Here is a 20,266-nt window from a genome sequence, read left to right on the forward strand (position 1 = left end):
CACCATGCTGGCCAGGCTCAAGTGATCCACCCGACTTAGCCAAAGTACTGGGATTACAGGTGTGAGCCACCGCATCCAGCCTGGAAATTCTTATACATGGGGGGATACTGTGAAGCATATATATTTTTTAGTTGCTGTTCTGCTTATATATGAAGCATATTTTTTAACAGCAACCTTTTTTGTTTTTCATTAGTGAAGAAAATGCTTTCCTTAAAATAGTACCAATATTTGGTATTGCAGGAAACAAACACCATTGTTTGATGATGATTTTTTATTTAATGATTGTTAAAGGTGTCTTATCTTTATAGAAATGTGTTTTTCCAATGTTACTTAAAAATTGTTTAAAACATTGTCTTTTTAAATATTGCTTTAGGAGTATCCGATTTTAATCTTCGTGTTGCATTGCAAACACTTCTGAAAGAGTACTGTGAAGTATGCAAATCTCCTAAAGAGAACAAGTTTTGTAGTTTTCTGCAGACATCTAAGGTTCGACCTCGGAAGAAAGCAAGAAAGTACCTGTATGCAGTAGGTGAGAGCCCTTTAAAAAGTAATAGAAATTGGCCGGGCGCGGTGGCTCAAGCCTGTAATCCCAGCACTTTGGGAGGCCGAGACGGGTGGATCACGAGGTCAGGAGATCGAGACCATCCTGGCTAACATGGTGAAACCCCGTCTCTACTAAAAATACAAAAAACTAGCCGGGTGAGGTGGCAGGCGCCTGTAGTCCCAGCTACTCGGGAGGCTGAGTCAGGAGAATGGCGTGAACCCGGGAGGCGGAGCTTGCAGTGAGCTGAGATCCAGCCACTGCACTCCAGTCTGGGCGACAGAGCGAGACTCCGCCTCAAAAAAAAAAAAAAAAAGTAGTAATAGAAATTATATTTGTGTTCCAGATCAAAACTTTTTAATATATTGTTGTTTTTACTATACATGTTAGAATATGTGGGTGTATTGAAGAGGCATATTAAATTTCACATACAGGCTACAGATTTATAAACTGCATTTATGTATTATGATAAATATGTCTAAAAAGAAATAGCTATTCATTTGATATCTGTTATTCTGTGATCTAAACCTTTGAGTTTGTAGATTATCCAGTTATCAAATAAGTGACTAAAGAAGTACTGCTTTAAAAGTTAAAAATTTGAATTCTTGTGAAAAATAAAGAAAATAAATCTCACGTTTTTAAACTATTCACAGTATCTTAGTCATTAGGAGTGATAGGAATCAATATCTCCAAAGTGTGGTTATAAAGGATGATCCATAGGAATATCAGCGGAACATACTACAACTTCTTCTTCTTTTTTTTTTTTTTTGAGGTGGAGCCTCACTCTCTCACCCACGCTGAAGTGCAGTGGCATGATCTCGGATCACTGCAACCTCCGCCTCCTGGGTTCAAGCGATTCTCCTGCCTCAGCCTCCTGAGTAGCTGGGACTACAGGCATGCGCCACCATGCGCAGCTAATTTTTGTATATATATATATATTTTTAAGTAGAGACAGGGTTTCACCATATTGGCCAGGCTGGTCTTGAACTCCTGACCTCGTGATCTGCCTGCCTTGGCCTCTCGAAGTGCTGGGATTACAGGCATGAGCCACCGTGCCCGGCCACATATTACAACTTCTTTTCATTTTTATTTCAAAAAGCATTAACTTAAATCTGGGTGTCGTGGCTCATGGCCTGTAATCCCAGCACTTTGGAAGGCTGAGGTGGGAGGATTGTGTGAGGCCAGAAGTTCAAGACCAGCCTACGCAACATGATGAAACCTTGTCTTTACACAAAAATACAGAAATTACCCTGGTATGGTGGTGTGTGCCTGTAGTCCCAGCTACTTGGGAAGCTGAAGTGGGAGGATCACTTGAGCCCAGGAGGCAGAGGTTGCAGTGAGCAGAGATTGTACCCTGCACTCCATCCTGGGCAACCGAACAAGACACTGGCTCAAAAAAAGAAAAAAAAAAGCATTAAACTTTATTGGCATTTAAAATACATATAATATATAACATTGATACTTATATATAGTGAAGATCTGTATATGTAATATAGTTTTTAAGTACCTGATGTATGAGATAATTTATAATTTACACATATATAATTACAATTACATATATGTATTAATATTTAAGTATAATGCTTTTGGGTGCTTCTTAAAATTTTTTTGCTGATTGGATGTATAGTCAAAACAAGGATTTCATCAGGAGGTTGATGGGGAAGGATTGAGGCTGCAGTAAGCTGTGATCACATCACTGCACTCCAGCCTGGGTGACAGAGTGAAACCCTGCCTCAAACACACACACACACATACACACACACAGAGCTTTCAACTCACTATTTTTAATTGAAAAAGACACTAATGAAAGTTATAATGTTATAATGAACCTTTCCTAACTTAACTTAAGCAGTGCCGAGATTTATATTTCATATAATATTCTATTTATAACCAAGACTAAGTGGTAAAACACTGAGGCTAACCGTCTTAATATTTAAGCCACAATCTTTCAGGAATTGGCAAATTTAAGAATATTACATTATATATAGAGGGAGAAAGTAAGCTCTAAACCATTTATTTCTTGTTATATAATAGTTATACTAAATGTTTAGCTGTAGAACACTAGATTTTCATTACTACCAGTTTTCTATTTAATAGTAAGGGATTTGCTATGTACTCCTTTTTCTTCTTTTGTTTAGGTGGATATACTCGCTTGCAGGGGGGTCGTTGGAGTGATAGCAGAGCCCTCAGCTGTGTGGAACGTTTTGACACCTTTAGCCAGTACTGGACCACTGTGTCTTCACTTCATCAGGCTCGAAGTGGGCTGGGAGTAACAGTTCTGGGAGGGATGGTCTACGCTATTGGAGGTAATAATAAAAATGTCTTATTTTCTTTATTAGTCTTGTTGGCTATATTCTAATATGCTTTATGATTTATATGTTGCTATGTGGTATACATATATCTAATTGTCCTCAATAAGTATTTACAGAAAGGATGGAAGGAAGGATGAAAGGAAGGAAGGCAGGGAGGGAGGGAGAGAGGGAGGGAGGGAGGGAAGGGAGAAGGGGGAAGGAGGAAGGGGAAAGGTGAAAGGGGAAAGGGAAAGGGGAAGGGGAAGGGCAAGATGGTGAATATTTCATATTGGATGAATACTGTGATTTATCACAAGCCAGAATACTTAGGTTTGGTTTTAATGAAAAGTGGTGGTGGGGTGTGGTGGCTCATACCTGTAATCCCAGCACTTTTGGAAGCCAAGCCAGGAGGATCACTTGAGCCCAGGAGTCTGAGATCAGCCTGGGCAATATATTGAGACTTTATCTCTAAAAAAAATTAAAAATGAGCCAGATGTGTGGCACATTTCTGTAGTCCCAGCTACTTGGCAGGATGATGTGGGAAGATTACTTGAGCCCGGGAGGCAGTGGTTGCAGTGAGCCATGATCATGCCACTGTACTCCAGCCTGGGTGACAGAGCAAGACCTTCTCTCAAAAAAGAAAAGAAAAGTTGTTTATAGAATATGGCACCTGCCTGGCGTAGTGGCTCACGCCTGTAATCCCAGCACTTTGGGAGGCCAAGACAGGCAGATCACCTAAGGTCAGGAGTTCAAGACCAGCCTGGCCAACATGGTGAAACCCTGTCCCTACTAAAAATACAAAAAAATTAGCTGGGCATGGTGGTGGGTGCCGGTAATCCCAGGTACTTAGGAGGCTGAGGCAGGAGAATCATTTGAACTCGGGAGGCGGAGGTTGCATGCAGTGAGCCGAGATGGTGCCATTGCACCCCAGCCTGGGCAACAAGAGCGAAACTCCGTCTCAAAAAAAAAAAAAAAAAAGTGGCATCAAAATTTAGATCAATATTTATGATAGAATTTTTTTAAATTCTGAAAGCTACATTATGATTCATTTTTAATAAACCAAGCAGTATGGATACTGGGTACATAAAAACCAAGTCAACAAGATAGTAGGATATATTTCTTTTCGAAATCCTGGTGTTTTGTAAAACTACTTTTATGAATTATTAAATAATAAAGTAACTGGGACTATAGGCATACATCACCATGTATGGCTCATTAAATATTTATTTATTTATTTGAGATGGAGTTTTGCTCTTGTTGCCCAGGCTGGAGTGCAATGGCGTGATCTCGGCTCACCACAACCTCTGCCTCCCAGGTTCAAGCAATTCTCCTGCCTCAGCCTCCTCTGTAGCTGGAATTACAGGCATGCACCACCAAGCCCGGCTAATTTTGTATTTTTAGTAGAGACAGGGTTTCTTCATGTTGGTCAGGCTAGTGTCAAACTCCCGACCTCAGGTAATCCATCCGCCTTGGCCTCTCAAAGTGTTGGGATTACAGGCATGAGCCACTACACCTGGCCAATTTTTTTTTTTTTTTTTTTTTGAGGCGGAGTCTCGCTCTGTCGCCCAGGCTGGAGTGCAGTGGCCGGATCTCAGCTCACTGCAAGCTCCGCCTCCCGGGTTCCCGCCATTCTCCTGCCTCAGCCTCCGGAGTAGCTGGGACTACAGGCGCCCGCCACCTCGCCCGGCTAGTTTTTTGTATTTTTAGTAGAGACGGGGTTTCACCGTGTTCGCCAGGATGGTCTCGATCTCCTGACCTCGTGATCCGCCCGTCTCGGCCTCCCAAAGTGCTGGGATTACAGGCTTGAGCCACCGCGCCCGGCCTTTTTTTTTTTTTTTAGAGATGGGGTCTCACTATGTTGCCCAGGCTGGTCTTGAACTCCAGAGCTCAAGTGATTCCCCTGCCTCAGCCTCCCACTTTAAAGTGCTGGGATTATGGATGTGAGCCATGACACCCAGCCTGTATATAAAAAAAAATTATAATTATTTTATTTTTATTTTTATTTATTTATTTTTCATTGGGCCAGGTTTGGTGAGCCATTCCCACCCAAAAATTTTATAAATATTTTCTCATTATGGTACTGTCAATTTAAATTATGGCGATATAGGAGCTATTTTATTTTTGTCTTTACTTTGGAGGGTATATAACTCAGAACTATTTATTAAATCAAGAAATGACATGTGCATCAGAAAATTCCATCAAATAAATTAGAATTTTAAGCAATAACTTCTTGTCTGCATAAAGAGCACAATTCTATATAGTCTTTGACTACAACTTTAATAATTCCTTGTATGTGTCTTTTGTCAGTTATGCATAGGTTTATCACTTGAACTCTTCTGTTTAACCTAGGGTCAGAGGTCCATGTGTGACACTTGCATATGTATGTATTCCCTCCCGTGATACCACAGAAGTGCTTACAGTGGCTCTTCAAAACTGCTGTGACTTCGCTAGCTATTAATACGGTCAACATTGCTATCTTAAGATATTCCGGCCGGGCGCGGTGGCTCAAGCCTGTAATCCCAGCACTTTGGGAGGCCGAGACGGGCGGATCACGAGGTCAGGAGTTTGAGACCATCCTGGCTAACACGGTGAAACCCCGTCTCTACTGAAAAATACAAAAAGCTAGCCGGGCGAGGTGGCTGGCGCCTGTAGTCCCAGCTACTTGGGAGGCTGAGGCAGGAAGGCAGGAGAATGGCGGGAACCCGGGAGGCGGAGCTTGCAGTGAGCTGAGATCCGGCCACTGCACTCCAGCCCGGGCGACAGAGCAAGACTCCGTCTCAAAAAAAAAAAAAAAAAAAAAAAAAAGATATTCCTTGGTGGCTCAAGCCTGTAATCCCAGCACTTTGGGAGGCCGAGACGGGCGGATCACGAGGTCAGGAGATTGAGACCATCCTGGCTAACACGGTGAAACCCCGTCTCTACCAAAAAACACAAAAAACTAGCAGGGCGTTGTTGCGGGCGCCTGTAGTCCCAGCTACTCAGGAGGCTGAGGCAGGAGAATGGCGTTAACCTGGGAGGCGGAGCTTGCAGTGAGCTGAGATCCGGCCACTGCACTCCAGCCTGGGCAACAAGGTGAGACTCCGTCTCAAAAAAAAAAAAAAAGAAAAGAAAAAAGATATTCCTTAATATATAAATTTTGAATACTTTGAAAATTATAAAAGTTATGTTTGTTGTAGAAAATTTTGCTAAAACAGAAGCATATGAAAAAGAAAATTTAAATTCTTTATGCCATAATCATACCACCCAGAATAATCACAGTTAACATTTTGGTTTAATTTCTTCCCGATACATACATATCTGGGTTCATATTCTAAATGTTGGGTTTTAAAAATTAAGATATAATTCACATACCAAAATTTAGAGAATATAGTTTGTGGTTTTTAGCATAGTCACAAAGTTGTACATTCCTCGCCACTATCTCATTCCAGAACATTTCATCACCCCAGAAAGAAACACTATACCTGTCAGCAGTCACTCCCCATCTCTCCTCCTAAACCCTAGTAACCGCTCATCTACTTTATGTCTTTATGGTCTTGCCTATTCTGGACATTTCATATAAATGGAATCATATAATATTGTGTCTGACTTTTTTCAGTTAGCATGTCATAACACCTATCAGTATTTCTTTTTGTGGCTGAATAATACTTCATCGTGTCGAAATAATAGTATTTTGTTTGTTTATTCATTCTGTAGTTGATGGACATTTACATTGTTTCCACTTAATATTCAAATAAAAGTTTTTGTGTAGATATAAGTTTGATTTATTTTGGGTATATACTTAGGAGTAGAATTGTTAGGTTATATGGTAACTCTGTATTTAACTTTCTTTTTTTTTTTGAGACGGAGTCTCGCTCTGTCGCCCAGGCTGGAATGCAGTGGTGCAATCTCGGCTCACTGCAACCTCCACCTCCTGGGTTCACGCCATTCTCCTGCCTTAGCCTCCCAAGTAGCTGGGACTACAGGTGCCCACCACCACACCCAGCTAATTATTTTTGTATTTTTAGTAGACGGGGTTTCACTGTGTTAGTCAGGATGGTCTCGATCTCCTGACCTTGTGATCCACCTGCCTCGGCCTCCCAAAGTGCTGAGATTACAGGTGTGAGCCACTGTGCCTGGAATTCTGTATTTAACTTTTTGAGATACATATTGTTATTAACTTTTTCTTTTTTTGCTTTTTACTTATGTAAAACACTTTATTTTATTTATTTATTTATTTGAGATGGAGCGCCCAGGCTGGAGTGTAGTGGCGTGATCTCGGCTCACTGCAAGCTCCGCCTCCCAGGTTCACATAATTCTCCTGCCTCAGCCTCCTGAGTAGCTGGGACTACAGGTACCCGCCACCAAGCCTGGCTAATTTTTTTTGTATTTTTGGTAGAGACAGAATTTCACCATGTTAGCCAGGATGGTCTTGATCTCCTGACCTCGTGATCCGCCTGCCTCGGCCTCCCAAAGTGCTGGGATTACAGGCGTGAGCCACTGCGCCCGGCCTATTTATTTATTTTTTGAGATGGAATCTCACTCTGTTGCCCAGGCTGGAGTGCAGTGGTGCGTTGTCGACTCACTGCAACCTCTGCCTCCTGGATTCAAGTGATGTCTCAGCCTCCCGAGTAGCTCGGATTACAGGCATGCACCACCATGCCCAGCTAATTTTTGTATTTTTAGTAGAGATCGGGTTTCACCATGTTGGCCAGGCTGGTCTCGAACTCCTGAACTCAGGTGATCTGCCTGCCTTGGCCTCCCAAAGTGCTGGGATTACAGGGTGAGCCACCACACCTGGCCCTTTTATTTTTATTTTTATTTTTTGAAATGGAGTCTCACTCTGTCACCCAGGCTAGAGGGCAGTGGCACACAGCAACCTCCACCTCCCGGGTTCAAGTGATTCTCCTGCCTCAGCCTCCCAAGTAGTTGGGATTACAAGCATAGACCACCATGCCTGGCCAATTTTGTTGTTGTTTGTTTGTTTTTGTTTTTGTTTTTGTTTTGAGACAGAGTCTCGTTCTGTCGCCAGGCTGTAGTGCAGTGGTGCGATCTCCGCTCACTGCAACCTCTGCCTTTCAAGTTCAAGTGATTCTCCTGCCTCAGCCTCCTGAGTAGCTAGGATTACAGAAGCGCACCAACATGCCCGGCTAATTTTTCTATTTTTAGTAGAGACGGGGTTTCACCATGTTGGTCAGGCTGGTCAGGCTGGTCTAGAACTCCTGACCTCATGATCTACCCACCTTGGCCTCCCAAAGTGCTGGGATTACAGGCGTGAGGCACCGCGCCCAGCCAGATTTCTTCTTTCAAGAAGTAACTTTTTAGATCTTTAGTTCATTTAAAAAATTGTCTATTTTGTTGATTTGTAGGTGCATCAGGGTTCCCAAGACCACTCTCAGGTTTAGTGATTTGCTAAAAGGACTTACAAGATTTAGCATGTAATTGTATCCACAGCTAAGATTTATTATAGTGAAATGTACAAAACAAAATCAGCAAAAAGAAAAGGCACATGTGATGAAGTTTGGAAAGAACCAGTTGACAGCTTTCCAGAGTCCTCACTCAGTACAGTCACACATGACATGCTTAATTCCTCAGCAATTAGTAGTGACAACATGTGGGAAGTATTGTCTACCAGGGAAGCTCATTAGAGACATAGTGCCCAAGGTTTTTGCAGGCAGCTGATCACATAACCTCTTTCTTCCTAGCACATACCAAAATCCCAGACCCTCAAAAGGAAAGCGTATATTCAGCATAAATCACATTGTTTGTACAGTTCAAGCACAGTAAGCCACTCTTACCATTTTGGGAAAATTTTGTATCAGTGGAGGGAACTGTCAACCAGCCATATTCCCAGATTCCAGCAAAGGATCAACCTTCCAAGTAGGCCTTTCTTTTCTTTTCTTTTTTTTTTTTTGAGACGGAGTCTCGCTCTGTCGCCCAGGCTGGAGTGTGGTGGCGCTGTCTCCGCTCACTGCAAGCTCCACCTCCAGGGTTCACGCCATTCTCCTGCCTCAGCCTCCCGAGTAGCTGGGACTACAGGCGCCCGCCACTATGCCTGGCTAATTTTTTGTATTTTTGGTAGAGATGGGGTTTCACAGTGTTAGCCAGGATGGTCTCGATCTCCTGACCTTGTGATCCGCCCACCTCAGCCTCCCAAAGTTCTGGGATTACAGGCGTGAGCCATCGTGCCTGGCCCCCAAATAGGCCTTTCTAAGGACAGGCATTTTTAGGCCTGCTATGTTAACTGTTTTCTGTACAATAGGAATTTTGTTTATATTCAGGATTCTAGGCCCTCATAAAGTCATATGTGCTATAAATATCTTCTCCTACTCTGCTGCTTCATCTTTTACTCTCTTTATGGGATCCTTTGATGAACAGATATTTTTAATTTTAGTGTAGTCAAATCTCTTATTTTTTTCCCTGTATGGTTAATATTCTTGCATCTTATTTAAGACATCTTTCCCTACTCCAACATCATAAGGACCTATACCTTCATTGTTTTATACAGTTTTATAGTTTTTCCATTCACATTTATGTCAGTAATCTACCTGGAATTTAGTTTTTATGGATAATATGCAGTAAGGCATTAGTTTCATTTTCCTTCCGATGTATAATCCATTATCCTAGCATGAAAGATTGTTGTTTCCCCACTGCTCTGTAGTGCTAACTCTGTCTTCTATCAAGCAATCATATATGTATGTCTCTGTTCCTAGAATTTCTTTTCTGTTTCATTAGTCTCTGTCTATCCCTTTTAAAATTACTATGGCTTTGTTATATGTCTTGATATATGATGGGACTGTTTCTTCTTATTCTTTTCTGAGAATGCGTGGCTCTTCTAGGCTCTTTGTACTTCCATATAAATTTTAGAATCAGGCCAGGCGCGGTGGCTCAAGCCTGTAATCCCAGCACTTTGGGAGGCCGAGACGGGCGGATCACGAGGTCAGGAGATCGAGACCATCCTGGCTAACATGGTGAAACCCCGTCTCTACTAAAAATACAAAAAACTAGCCGGGCGAGGTGGCGGGCGCCTGTAGTCCCAGCTACTCGGGAGGCTGAGGCAGGAGAATGGCGTGAACCCGGGAGGTGGAGCTTGCAGTGAGCTGAGATCCGGCCACTGCACTCCAGCCTGGAGGGCAGAGCGAGACTCCGTCTCAAAAAAAAAAAAAAAATTTTAGAATCAGTTTGTCAGATCTGTTAAAAAATGGATTTTTTTGATTGGGAATACATTAAATCTATAAATCAATATGGGGATAACTATCATCTTTACATTGACTCTTTTTTTAAATAGGAAAATCTTCATGATACATTGACTCTTATAATTCATGAACATTATTCATCTCTTCATTTATTTAGATGTTCCATAATTTAAAACTTTAAGTAAAATTTATAAATGTTATACATAGAGGCCTTGCATAATCTTTGGTTAGATTGACTCCTAAATATCTTATTTAAAAATTCTAAATTAGCTGGACATGGTGGCACATGCTTATAGTTCTAGCTACTTGGGAGGCTGAGGCAGGAGGATCACTTGAGTCCAGGAGTTCAAAGCTTCAGTGAGCGATGATTGTGCCACTGCACTCTAGCCAGACTCTGTCTCTAAAAGTAAATAAATAAATAAATATCAAAAAAAAGAAAATTTGGGTATCTTTTTAAAACTTTTTCATTTTTAGGCTGGGTGCAGTGGCTCATGCCTGTAATCCTAGCACTTTGGGAGGCCGAGGCAGGTGGATCACAAGGTCAAGAGATGGAGACCATCCTGGCTAACACGGTGAAACCCTGTCTCTACTAAAAATACAAAAAATTAGCCAGGTGAGGTGGCGGGCACCTGTAGTCCCAGCTACTCGGGAGGCTGAGCAGGAGAATGGTGTGAACCCAGGAGGTGGAGCTTGCAGTGAGCCGAGATTACACCACTGCACTCCAGCCTGGGCAACAGAGCGAGACTCCATCTCAAAAAAAAAAAAAAAAAAAAAAAAATTCATTTTCTGTTTGTTGTTAGAAAAGGATTACATTAAAACTCAAATTGTACTAGGGCCAGCCACCCAAACTACTATGTGAAAAAAAATATAGAAGTGTTAAAATGCAAATGGCATCCTAAAACATTACATGGATTGTTTGAGTGATAGAAATAGATAATAGGAAAATTGTGCCTATTTCATAAGTGGGCTTTAATAAATGACAGTGTTCCAGATTCAAAATAATGCTTGACAGGCAAATGAAAGTTAATGAATAGTATAAAATCAGACATAGTGGTTGAATTTTTGGCAATAGGGAATACTACTGAATATTGTATTATGGTGCTAGTCTATTAGCATTGCTAAACTTTCTAATATGTCTCTTTTATTTAACTCAGGTGAAAAGGATTCAATGATTTTTGATTGTACTGAATGCTATGATCCAGTTACTAAACAGTGGACAACTGTAGCTTCGATGAATCATCCTCGCTGTGGCTTAGGCGTGTGTGTGTGTTATGGGGCTATCTATGCTTTGGGTAATTATGCTGTTCAGTTTAAAGATAGCTAATATTATTTATGTATTTATTTTTAATTTTTGTGGATATGTAATAGGTATATATATTTATGGGGCACATGAGATATAGGCACATAATGTGTAATAATCACATCACGTAAAATGGGATATCCATCTCCTCAAGTATTTATCCTTTGTGTTATAAACAATCCAGTTATACTCTTCTAGTTATTTTTAAATGTACAATTAAATTATTATTGACTATAGTCACCCTATTGCACTATCAAATACTAGGTCTTATTCATTCTTCCTTTTTTTTTTCCGTATTCATTAACCATGCCCACCTCCTCCCTCCCAACCCCCACTACACTACCCTTCCCAGCCTCTAGTAACCATCCTTCTGCTCTCTGTCTCCATGAGTTCAATTGTTTTGATTTTTAGATTCCACAAAGAAGTGAGAATATGAAATGTTTGTAAAGATAGCTAATATTATTTAAATTATTGGGTTCTGATGACTTCAGAGATGTTCTTTTCCTCTTTTCAGCTCTTTACATTCTTTTTTTAAAAACCAACTGGCGGCCGGGCGCGGTGGCTCAAGCCTGTAATCCCAGCACTTTGGGAGGCCGAGACAGGCGGATCACGAGGTCAGGAGATCGAGACCATCCTGGCTAACATGGTGAAACCCCGTCTCTACTAAAAACATACAAAAAACTAGCCGGGCGAGGTGACGGGCGCCTATAGTCCCAGCTACTCAGGAGGCTGAGGCAGGAGAATGGCGTGAACCCGGGAGGCGGAGCTTGCAGTGAGCTGAGATCCGGCCACTGCACTCCAGCCTGGGTGACAGAGCAAGACTCTGTCTCAAAAAAAAAAAAAAAAAACCAACTGGCTTTAGTCTGTATACTCTGGAGGCTGAGCAAGGTCTTAGGGGAAGGTATAGATAGGGGTCAGGGGTTGGAGGGGTTGGAGGGGGTGCCCAGTTGGCTGGCTGACCAAACTGCTAGTCATACACATTCTTCTGCAGGTATCTCTGGAGCTACTGTATGCTGTTCTTATTCTTAAAATTGTATTACTGGAGATAAAATATAGATGAGACATCCAGTGCAGTACTTTAGCTGAGTAGTTAAATCTCATTATTTTAATTAAGTGTATAACTTTTTTTAGCACTCTGCATAGTGGCCTAATTATGTTTAATATAAGAAAACAGATGCCAAAAAATTAAATATATCACAAGGAAGTTCTGTACTATATTATTTTTATTCTTGTAGATGTAGTGAATGATTATGAGCTATTCTACTTTGAATATCTGTGTAACAAATGTTACAATCAAGGTTGTTCCTAGGGAAAGTTATAAGTTGACATAGCTTTCAGCCTCCCCTATTTTCTCCTTGTGACTCCTTCAATTCACTGTAACTCAGTGTCTTCCCCTCATCCAAACCTATTGTGCAAAAAATATCAGTTACCTTAAGGTTAATTTAATCTATTATATTTTATTACCTCCATAAGTATCTGCATTTTTCAGTTAATTGTGGGAAATAATATTTTAAACTTTAAGAATTGGAGAGTGTTGGCCGGGCGCGGTGGTTCACGCCTGTAATCCCAGCACTTTGGGAGGCTGAGGCGGGTGGATCACGAAGTCAGGAGATCAAGACCATCCTGGCTAACACGGTGAAACCCTGTCTCTACTAAAAATACAAAAAGAATTAGCTGGGCGTGGTGGTGGGCGTCTGTAGTCCTAGCTACTTGGGAGGCTGAGGCAGGAGAATGGCTTGAACCTGGGAGGCGGAGCTTACAGTGAGCCTGAGCCGAGACTGCACCACTGCACTCCAGCCTGGATAACAGAGCGAGACTCCATCTCAAGAAAAAAAAAAAGGGCTGGGCGCTGTGGCTCAAGCCTGTAATCCCAGCACTTTGGGAGGCCGAGACAGGTGGATCACGAGGTCAGGAGATCGAGACCATCCTGGCTAACACGGTGAAACCCCATCTCTACTAAAAAATACGAAAAATTAATTGGGTGAGGTGGCGGGTGCCTGTAGTCCCAGCTACTCGAGAGGCTGAGGCAGGAGAATGGGGTAAAACCCGGGAGGCGGAGCTTGCAGTGAGCTGAGATCCGGCCACTGCACTCCAGCCTGGGCCACTGAGCAAGACTCTGTCTCAAAAAAAAAAAAAGAATTAGAGAGTGTTAAGAAAATGTTATTGTGGGGATAAAGGGCCTTTCTGAAGTTCCTGAAATTAACCAAATACACAGTATGCTCTGATTAGGCTTGGAGCTGGCCTTGATTAGGATAAACATTCTGAATAGCCAAAAGTCATTTCAAAAGGTAGTTTTGCAAAGTACCGTCTTTTCCATGCAATATGTTGAAGTTTTGGGGCTTTCTTTGTTTTGTTTTGTTTTAGTCTTTAGTGAAAAATAGGGAGTTAAAAGACTTGAATTCTTTTTTTTTTCCCTCAAAAGAGCATCAGTTATGCAAAGGACCTGAGTTCTACTCGTGGTCAAATTCTAACTTTTTCATGGGATCGTGGAACAGATAACCTCTTTGGTTCATGTGATATCTATAATATGAAGTAATTGGTTTAGATGTTTTGTGAGGTCTTTGTCATAAATCAGATTCTTTTATCCCAGAAACGAACATTTTTCTGTTTCATTACAGGTGGATGGGTTGGAGCTGAGATAGGGAACACCATTGAAAGATTTGATCCTGATGAAAATAAATGGGAAGTAGTTGGTAACATGGCTGTGTCACGCTACTACTTTGGGTGCTGTGAAATGCAAGGTAATCACTTTATAAAATATTTTTCCTCAAAATGTAGTTCTGAAAAACTTTGAGGCCTTATTTTCACAAAAGTACATTTTAGGTCTGTTGGTATTGAATGACTGATACTAGCAGCATAGAAGTTCTGCTTTTTACCTCCTATCATTGACTTTTATTTCTGTATTGCCAAAATAATTGATTTTTTCAAAATAAACAAGGCTATCATTAAAAATTGCAAGTAAGCAGGAATATCTGACTAGCACAATAAACATTCGAAGTATTATCTGTTACTGTCTTTTCTCTCCCATGAACATCTAAGTAAATATTTCTAAGTAGGGAGAGAATATCAGAAACAATTTTGGGGCGTGGTGGCTCATGCCTATAATCCCAGCACTTTGGGAGCCTGAGGCAGTAGGATCATCTGAGGTTAGGAGTTCGAGACCAGCCTGGCCAACGTGGTGAAACCTCATTTCTACTAAAAATGCAAAAATTAGCTGGGCATGATACCACACTCCTGTAATCCCAGCTACTAGGGAGGCTGAGGCAGGATAATTGTTTGAACCCAGGAGGTGGAGGTTGCAGTGAGATGGTGCCACTGTACTGCAGCCTGGGTAACAGTGAAACTCTGTCTCAAAAAATAAATAAAAATAAATTGTTTTCATGGTCTCTATAGGCTTCTTTAGCATTTTTTTTCTACAAAGTACATTGTGATTCAGTTCACATAGCATATAATCCTGTGACAGATTTAAATAATTATATGTTGCATATTAAAGTGGTATACAAACATTATTTTGATTGTCTACTATACTCTGAGAGTTAGGTAGTAAGATGTTTTAACTAGAACCTGATTCTGTCTAGGAGTGGAGAGCTGATTTATATGCACCTGTGGAGAAGGAAGCAACTTTCCCGTTGTTATATGACAGCCTAATCTGTTCAACTTCCTTCTGCTTTGTGGTTACCTTCTCTGATTTCTATTAGCAAATTATGTGGTGCAGACTATATCTTACTGTTTAATATCATGTCTCCTAGTTGTTTTATATTTATTATTTTTATCATCCCGTCTAAAATCATAGAGCTACCTAGAAAGGGATCTTTGAATTTACCTATTTCAACTTCTTTAAGTTATAAATGAGGAAGCTGAAGATCAGGAAGGTTGTGAGTTGTCTTTTCTCATGGCTAGTTACTGACAAGGCTGGAACTAAAACCCAGGTTTACTATACTAACATTTAGCCCACATTTCTTTTTTCTTTTTTTTTTTTGTTTTTTGTTTTTTGTTTTTTGAGATGGAGTCTCGCTCTGTCACCCAGGCTGGAGTGCAGTGATGTGATCTTAGCTCAGTGCAGGCTCCACCTCCCAGGTTCACACCATTCTCCTGCCTCAGCCTCCGGAGTAGCTGGGACTACAGGCACCCGCCACACCTGGCAAATTTTTTGTATTTTTTGTAGAGACGGGGTTTCACTATGTTAACCAGGATGGTCACAATCTCCTGACCTCGTGATCCTCCCGTCTTGTTCTCCTAAAGTGCTGGGATTATAGGCATGATCCACTGTACCCAGCCTAGCCCACATTTCTTAAAATGTAATTCTTTGTAACTCCTCACTTTAGAAGATGAAGTACAACACTAGAGATTCAAAAATAATTGTAGATTGCCAGAGTTTATAAGGAAATTTTATGTAAATTACATTATATTTTACTGTAGTAATTGTTTTTGTTTTTGTTTTTTGAGACAAGTTCTGACTCTGTTGCCCAGGCTGGAGTGCAGTGGTGCAATCTTGGCTCATTGCAACCTCTGCCTCCCAGACTCAAGCCATCCTCCCACCTCAGTTGCCTAAGTAGCTAGGACTGCAGGCACACACCACCATGCCTGACTAATTTTGTATTTTTTGTATTTTTTGCCCAGGTTGGTCTTAGGCTCAAGTGATTCGCCTTCCCTGTCCTCCCAAAGTGCTGGGATTGTGAACCACTACACCCAGCTGTGTACTGTAGTTATTGATTCTGATACCTTAATTTAGCCACATACTATTTAAATTTAAATTCCCTACTTTATGTCCATCTGAGCAACAGATAGGCTGTCACTAAAGAGGGCCATGTAATTCCCAGCTTAAGTGCATGACATTTTTTAGGGAAAAAAAAATCCATTGTCCTTTCCTGTTTTATCTGTGGGTGGATCTGGAGCCTGAGATCACCAAGCAGATAATTAGATAGAAAATCCTCAGCTAGGCCGGGCGCGGTGGCTCAAGCCTGTAATCCCAGCACTTTGGGAGGCCGAGACGGGCGGATCACGAGGTCAGGAGATCGAGACCATCCTGGCTAACACGGTGAAACCCCGTCTCTACTAAAAAATACAAAAAACTAGCCGGGCGAGGTGGCGGGCGCCTGTAGTCCCAGCTACTCCGAAGGCTGAGGCAGGAGAATGGCATAAACCTGGGAGGTGGAGCTTGCAGTGAGCTGAGATCCGGCCACTGCACTCCAGCCTGGGCGACAGAGCAAGACTCCGTCTCAAAAAAAAAAAAAGAAAAGAAAATCCTCAGCTAACAGATTATTTCAAGTTCTTTGAAAACTCAATGCTATTTTAAATTAATTCCACTAATTTTTTACAACTTGCTGAATAGTGAGGTGATAAACTTGACAAAGTTGATTTTCTCTCTTAAATAAAATTTTAAGCCCTAGATTAAACATAGCATCGGCATAGGAAACAGATCACAATCATTACTTTTCATCACTATTTGTATCTCACTTTCTGTAGCATCTGAGCAAAAATATTCCATTTCCAGGTTTAATTTATGTAATTGGGGGCATCAGCAATGAAGGAATAGAACTTCGTTCTTTTGAAGTCTATGATCCACTTTCTAAGCGTTGGTCTCCACTTCCTCCAATGGGAACCAGGAGAGCATATCTTGGCGTGGCTGCACTCAATGACTGCATCTATTCTATTGGAGGATGGAATGAGACCCAAGATGCTCTTCATACTGTAGAAAAATATTCCTTTGAAGAGGTAGGTTGGATGATTTCAGATGTTTAGTATTCTGGTATTCTTTTAATGTCTGTAAGATCTGTGGTGATGCACTTTCTTTCACTCATGATATTGATCATTTGTGGATTTTTTTTCCCTTTTTTCTTTCCAAAGAAGAAACTTTTGGTGTCATTGCTTTTCTTCTGTTGTCAGTTTTCTGTGTTATTGATTTCTGTTCTTATTTTTTCCTTTTTCCTATTTGTTTTTGATTGAGTTTGCTCTTCTTTTTCTAGATTTTTTTTTTTTTAATTTTTTAAGAGACAGGGTCTTGCTCTGTCGCACATGCTGGAGAGCACTGATATAATCATAGTTCACTGTAACATTCAACTCCTGCCCAGTTAATTTAAAAAAACTTTTTTTTGTACTGCTGGGTGTGGTGGCTCAAGCCTGTAATCCCAGCACTTTGGGAAGCCAAGATGAGAGGATAGCTTGAGCCCAGGAGTTCAAGACCAGCCTGAACAACACAGTGAGACTATCTGTATAATAAATAACAAAATTAGTTGGGCGTGGTGGTATGCACCTGTGGTTCTAGCTACTCAGGGGGCTCAGGTGAGAGGATCACTTGAGCCTAGGAGGTCAAGGCTGCAGTGAGCTGTGATCAAGCCATTGTGCTCCAACCTCAGTAACAGTGAGAGACCCTCGCTCAAGAGTAATTTTTTTTTTTTTTGAGACGGAGTTTTGCTTTTGTTGCCCAGGCTGGAGTGCAGTGGTACAATCTCGCCTCACTGCAACCTCTGCCTCCTAGGTTCAAGCAATTCTCCTGCCTCAACCTCCTGAGTAGCTGGGATTTCAGGCATGCACCACCATACCTGGCTAATTTTGTATTTTTAGTGGAGATGGGGTTTCTCTATGTTGGTCAGGCTGGTTTCGAACTCCCAGCATCAGGCGATCCACCCGCCTCAGCCTCCCAAAGTGCTGGGATTACAGGCACGAGCCACTGCACCTGGCTGATTTTTTTTTGTTTTTCCTAGGGTTAGGGTCTCGCTGTGTAACCCAGACTGATCTCAAACTCCTGGTCTTAAGTGATTATCCTTCCTTGGCATCCCAAACCACTGGCATTACAGATCTTTGGGAGCCACTGCACTCCCCAAATCCCAACAATCTCAGCTCTTTTTTTCTAGATTCTTTTTTTTTTTTTTTTTTTTTGACGGAGTCTCGCTCTGTCACCCAGGCTGGAGTGCAGTGGTCAGATCTCAGCTCACTGCAAGCTCCGCCTCCCGGGTTCACGCCATTCTGCTGCCTCAGCCTCCCGAGTAGCTGGGACTACAGGCACCGCCACCTCGCCCGGCTAGTTTTTTGTATTTTTTAGTAGAGACGAGGTTTCACCGTGTTAGCCAGGATGGTCTCGATCTCCTGACCTCGTGATCCGCCCGTCTCGGCCTCCCAAAGTACTGGGATTACAGGCTTGAGCCACCGCGCCCGGCCTTTTTTCTAGATTCTTAAAGTGGAAGCTTAGATGATTGATTTTAGACCTTCCTTTTTCTATAAGAGAAACTGTAAATTCTCTTCAAGCACTGCTTTAACTTCCTCCCACATATTTTGATATGTTGCCTTTTAATTAGTTAGCATTTATATTAAAATATAAAAATGGCCTTGCCATTTGTTTTCTGTTTATGAAATCCATTCTTTGATTCTTTTTTCTTCTTTTCGTCTTTATGTTGATTGTTTTAGTATTCCATTTTATCTCTTTTATTGTCTAGTTAGCTGTATTTCTTCACCTTTTTTTTGGTAATTACTTTAGGGTTTTGTGGGTGGAAAAAACATACTCAACATGTTTTCTACTCTGATCTCACGTCACAACAATCATCAACACAGAAAACTTCTGTGACTAAATGTGTGTGGGTTTTCCCCTACACGTCAAGCAGCAGATACCAGCTAGGTGTCCTCTAATTCAGTTAAATTCTGATACTGTCTACCTGGAGATAGCCTCAGACCCCACAGGTTGAGGGCTCAGTCCCCAAGACTGCCCCCTCCTTCAGGCACTATTCCAAGTCCAGGCCTCTGGAACTTCTCACCAACTGGCTCCAAGTTGGAGTTCTCACAACACCCTGTTTGGAGTCAATTAATTTGCTAGAGTGGCTCACAGAACTCACGGAAACACTTACTTATGTTTACCAGGTTGTTATAAGGGATATTGCAAAGGATACAGATGAAGAGATGCATATGGGGAGGTACAGGGGAATGGCATGCTACTTCTATGACCTCTCTGGTTATGCCACCCTCTAAGAACCGCCAGGTGTTCAACTATCAGGAAGTTCTCCAAACTCAGTCCTTTTGGGTTTTTTGTTGTTGTTTCTTTGTTTTTGTTTTTTAGACAGAGTCTTGCTCTGTCACTAGGCTGGAGTGAAATGGCACGATCTAGGCTCACTGCAACCACCGCCTCCTGGGTTCAAGAAATTCTCCTGCTTCAGCCTCCCAAGTAGCTGGGACTACAGGCACACACCACCATGCCCAGCTAATTTTTGTATTTTTAGTATAGACGGGGTTTCACCATGTTGGCTAGGATGGTCTTGATCTCCCTCAGCCTCCCAAAGTGCTAAGATTACAGGTGTGAGCCACCATGCCTGGGCTGGTTTTTCTGGAGGCTTCATTACATAGACATGATTGATTATATCATTGGGCATCCACTTAACCTTCAGCTCCTCTCCCCTCTCCGGAAGTCAGGGGATGGGACTGAAAGTTCTAATTCTGTAATCATGCCTTGGTCTTTCTGGTGAGCATCCCTAATTCTGAAGCTAACTACTGGCTTCCAGCCATCAGTCAACATTAGCAAACAAAAAGGCATCACTTTGGATATTCTCAGGATGTTAGGAGTTGTATGCCAGGAAATGGGTTGAAGACTATGTACCTAATAATATCACAGATTTACATTATGTATTTTTAGTGTATCAAATCTACAATATCATACTGTATCACTTGAAAGTAAGGAACTTACAAAAATATACTTTGGCCAAGCACAGTGGCTAATGCCTGTAATCCAGCACTTTGGGAGACAGAGGCGGGTGGATCATATGAGGTCAGGAGTTTTGCCATGTTGGCCAGCTGGTCTCAAACTCCTGACCTCAAGTGATCTGCCCACCTCAGCCTCCCAAAGTGCTGGGATTACAGGCGTGAGCCACCACCGCTCCTGGCCTAATGCCTAAAAGTTTTGTTTCATGTTTTATCTAGTTTTCTAGGTCTTTAGGGTAGGAGGGCAAGTTTGGTAACAATTGATCTATTTTTGTCTGGA

At 41.7% G+C, this 20,266-nt stretch overlaps 1 protein-coding gene across 2 annotated transcripts in view; it reads left to right on the forward strand.

Moving 5' to 3' along the window:
• IPP (intracisternal A particle-promoted polypeptide) overlaps positions 1–20,266 on the forward strand; it is a 43,200-nt gene that overhangs the window by 11,881 nt on the left and 11,053 nt on the right. For both annotated transcript variants that reach the window (XM_033226592.1, XM_033226593.1), the window contains 5 exons: positions 374–529; positions 2,680–2,847; positions 11,159–11,296; positions 13,923–14,045; positions 16,799–17,019. In XM_033226592.1, the coding sequence (XP_033082483.1) occupies positions 374–529; positions 2,680–2,847; positions 11,159–11,296; positions 13,923–14,045; positions 16,799–17,019 (806 nt within the window). The remainder of the gene's footprint in view (positions 1–373; positions 530–2,679; positions 2,848–11,158; positions 11,297–13,922; positions 14,046–16,798; positions 17,020–20,266) is intronic.

The sequence above is a fragment of the Trachypithecus francoisi genome, unplaced genomic scaffold, assembly GCF_009764315.1.
Source record: "Trachypithecus francoisi isolate TF-2019V2 unplaced genomic scaffold, Tfra_2.0 Lachesis_group12, whole genome shotgun sequence".
NCBI classification, from domain to species: domain Eukaryota; kingdom Metazoa; phylum Chordata; class Mammalia; order Primates; family Cercopithecidae; genus Trachypithecus; species Trachypithecus francoisi.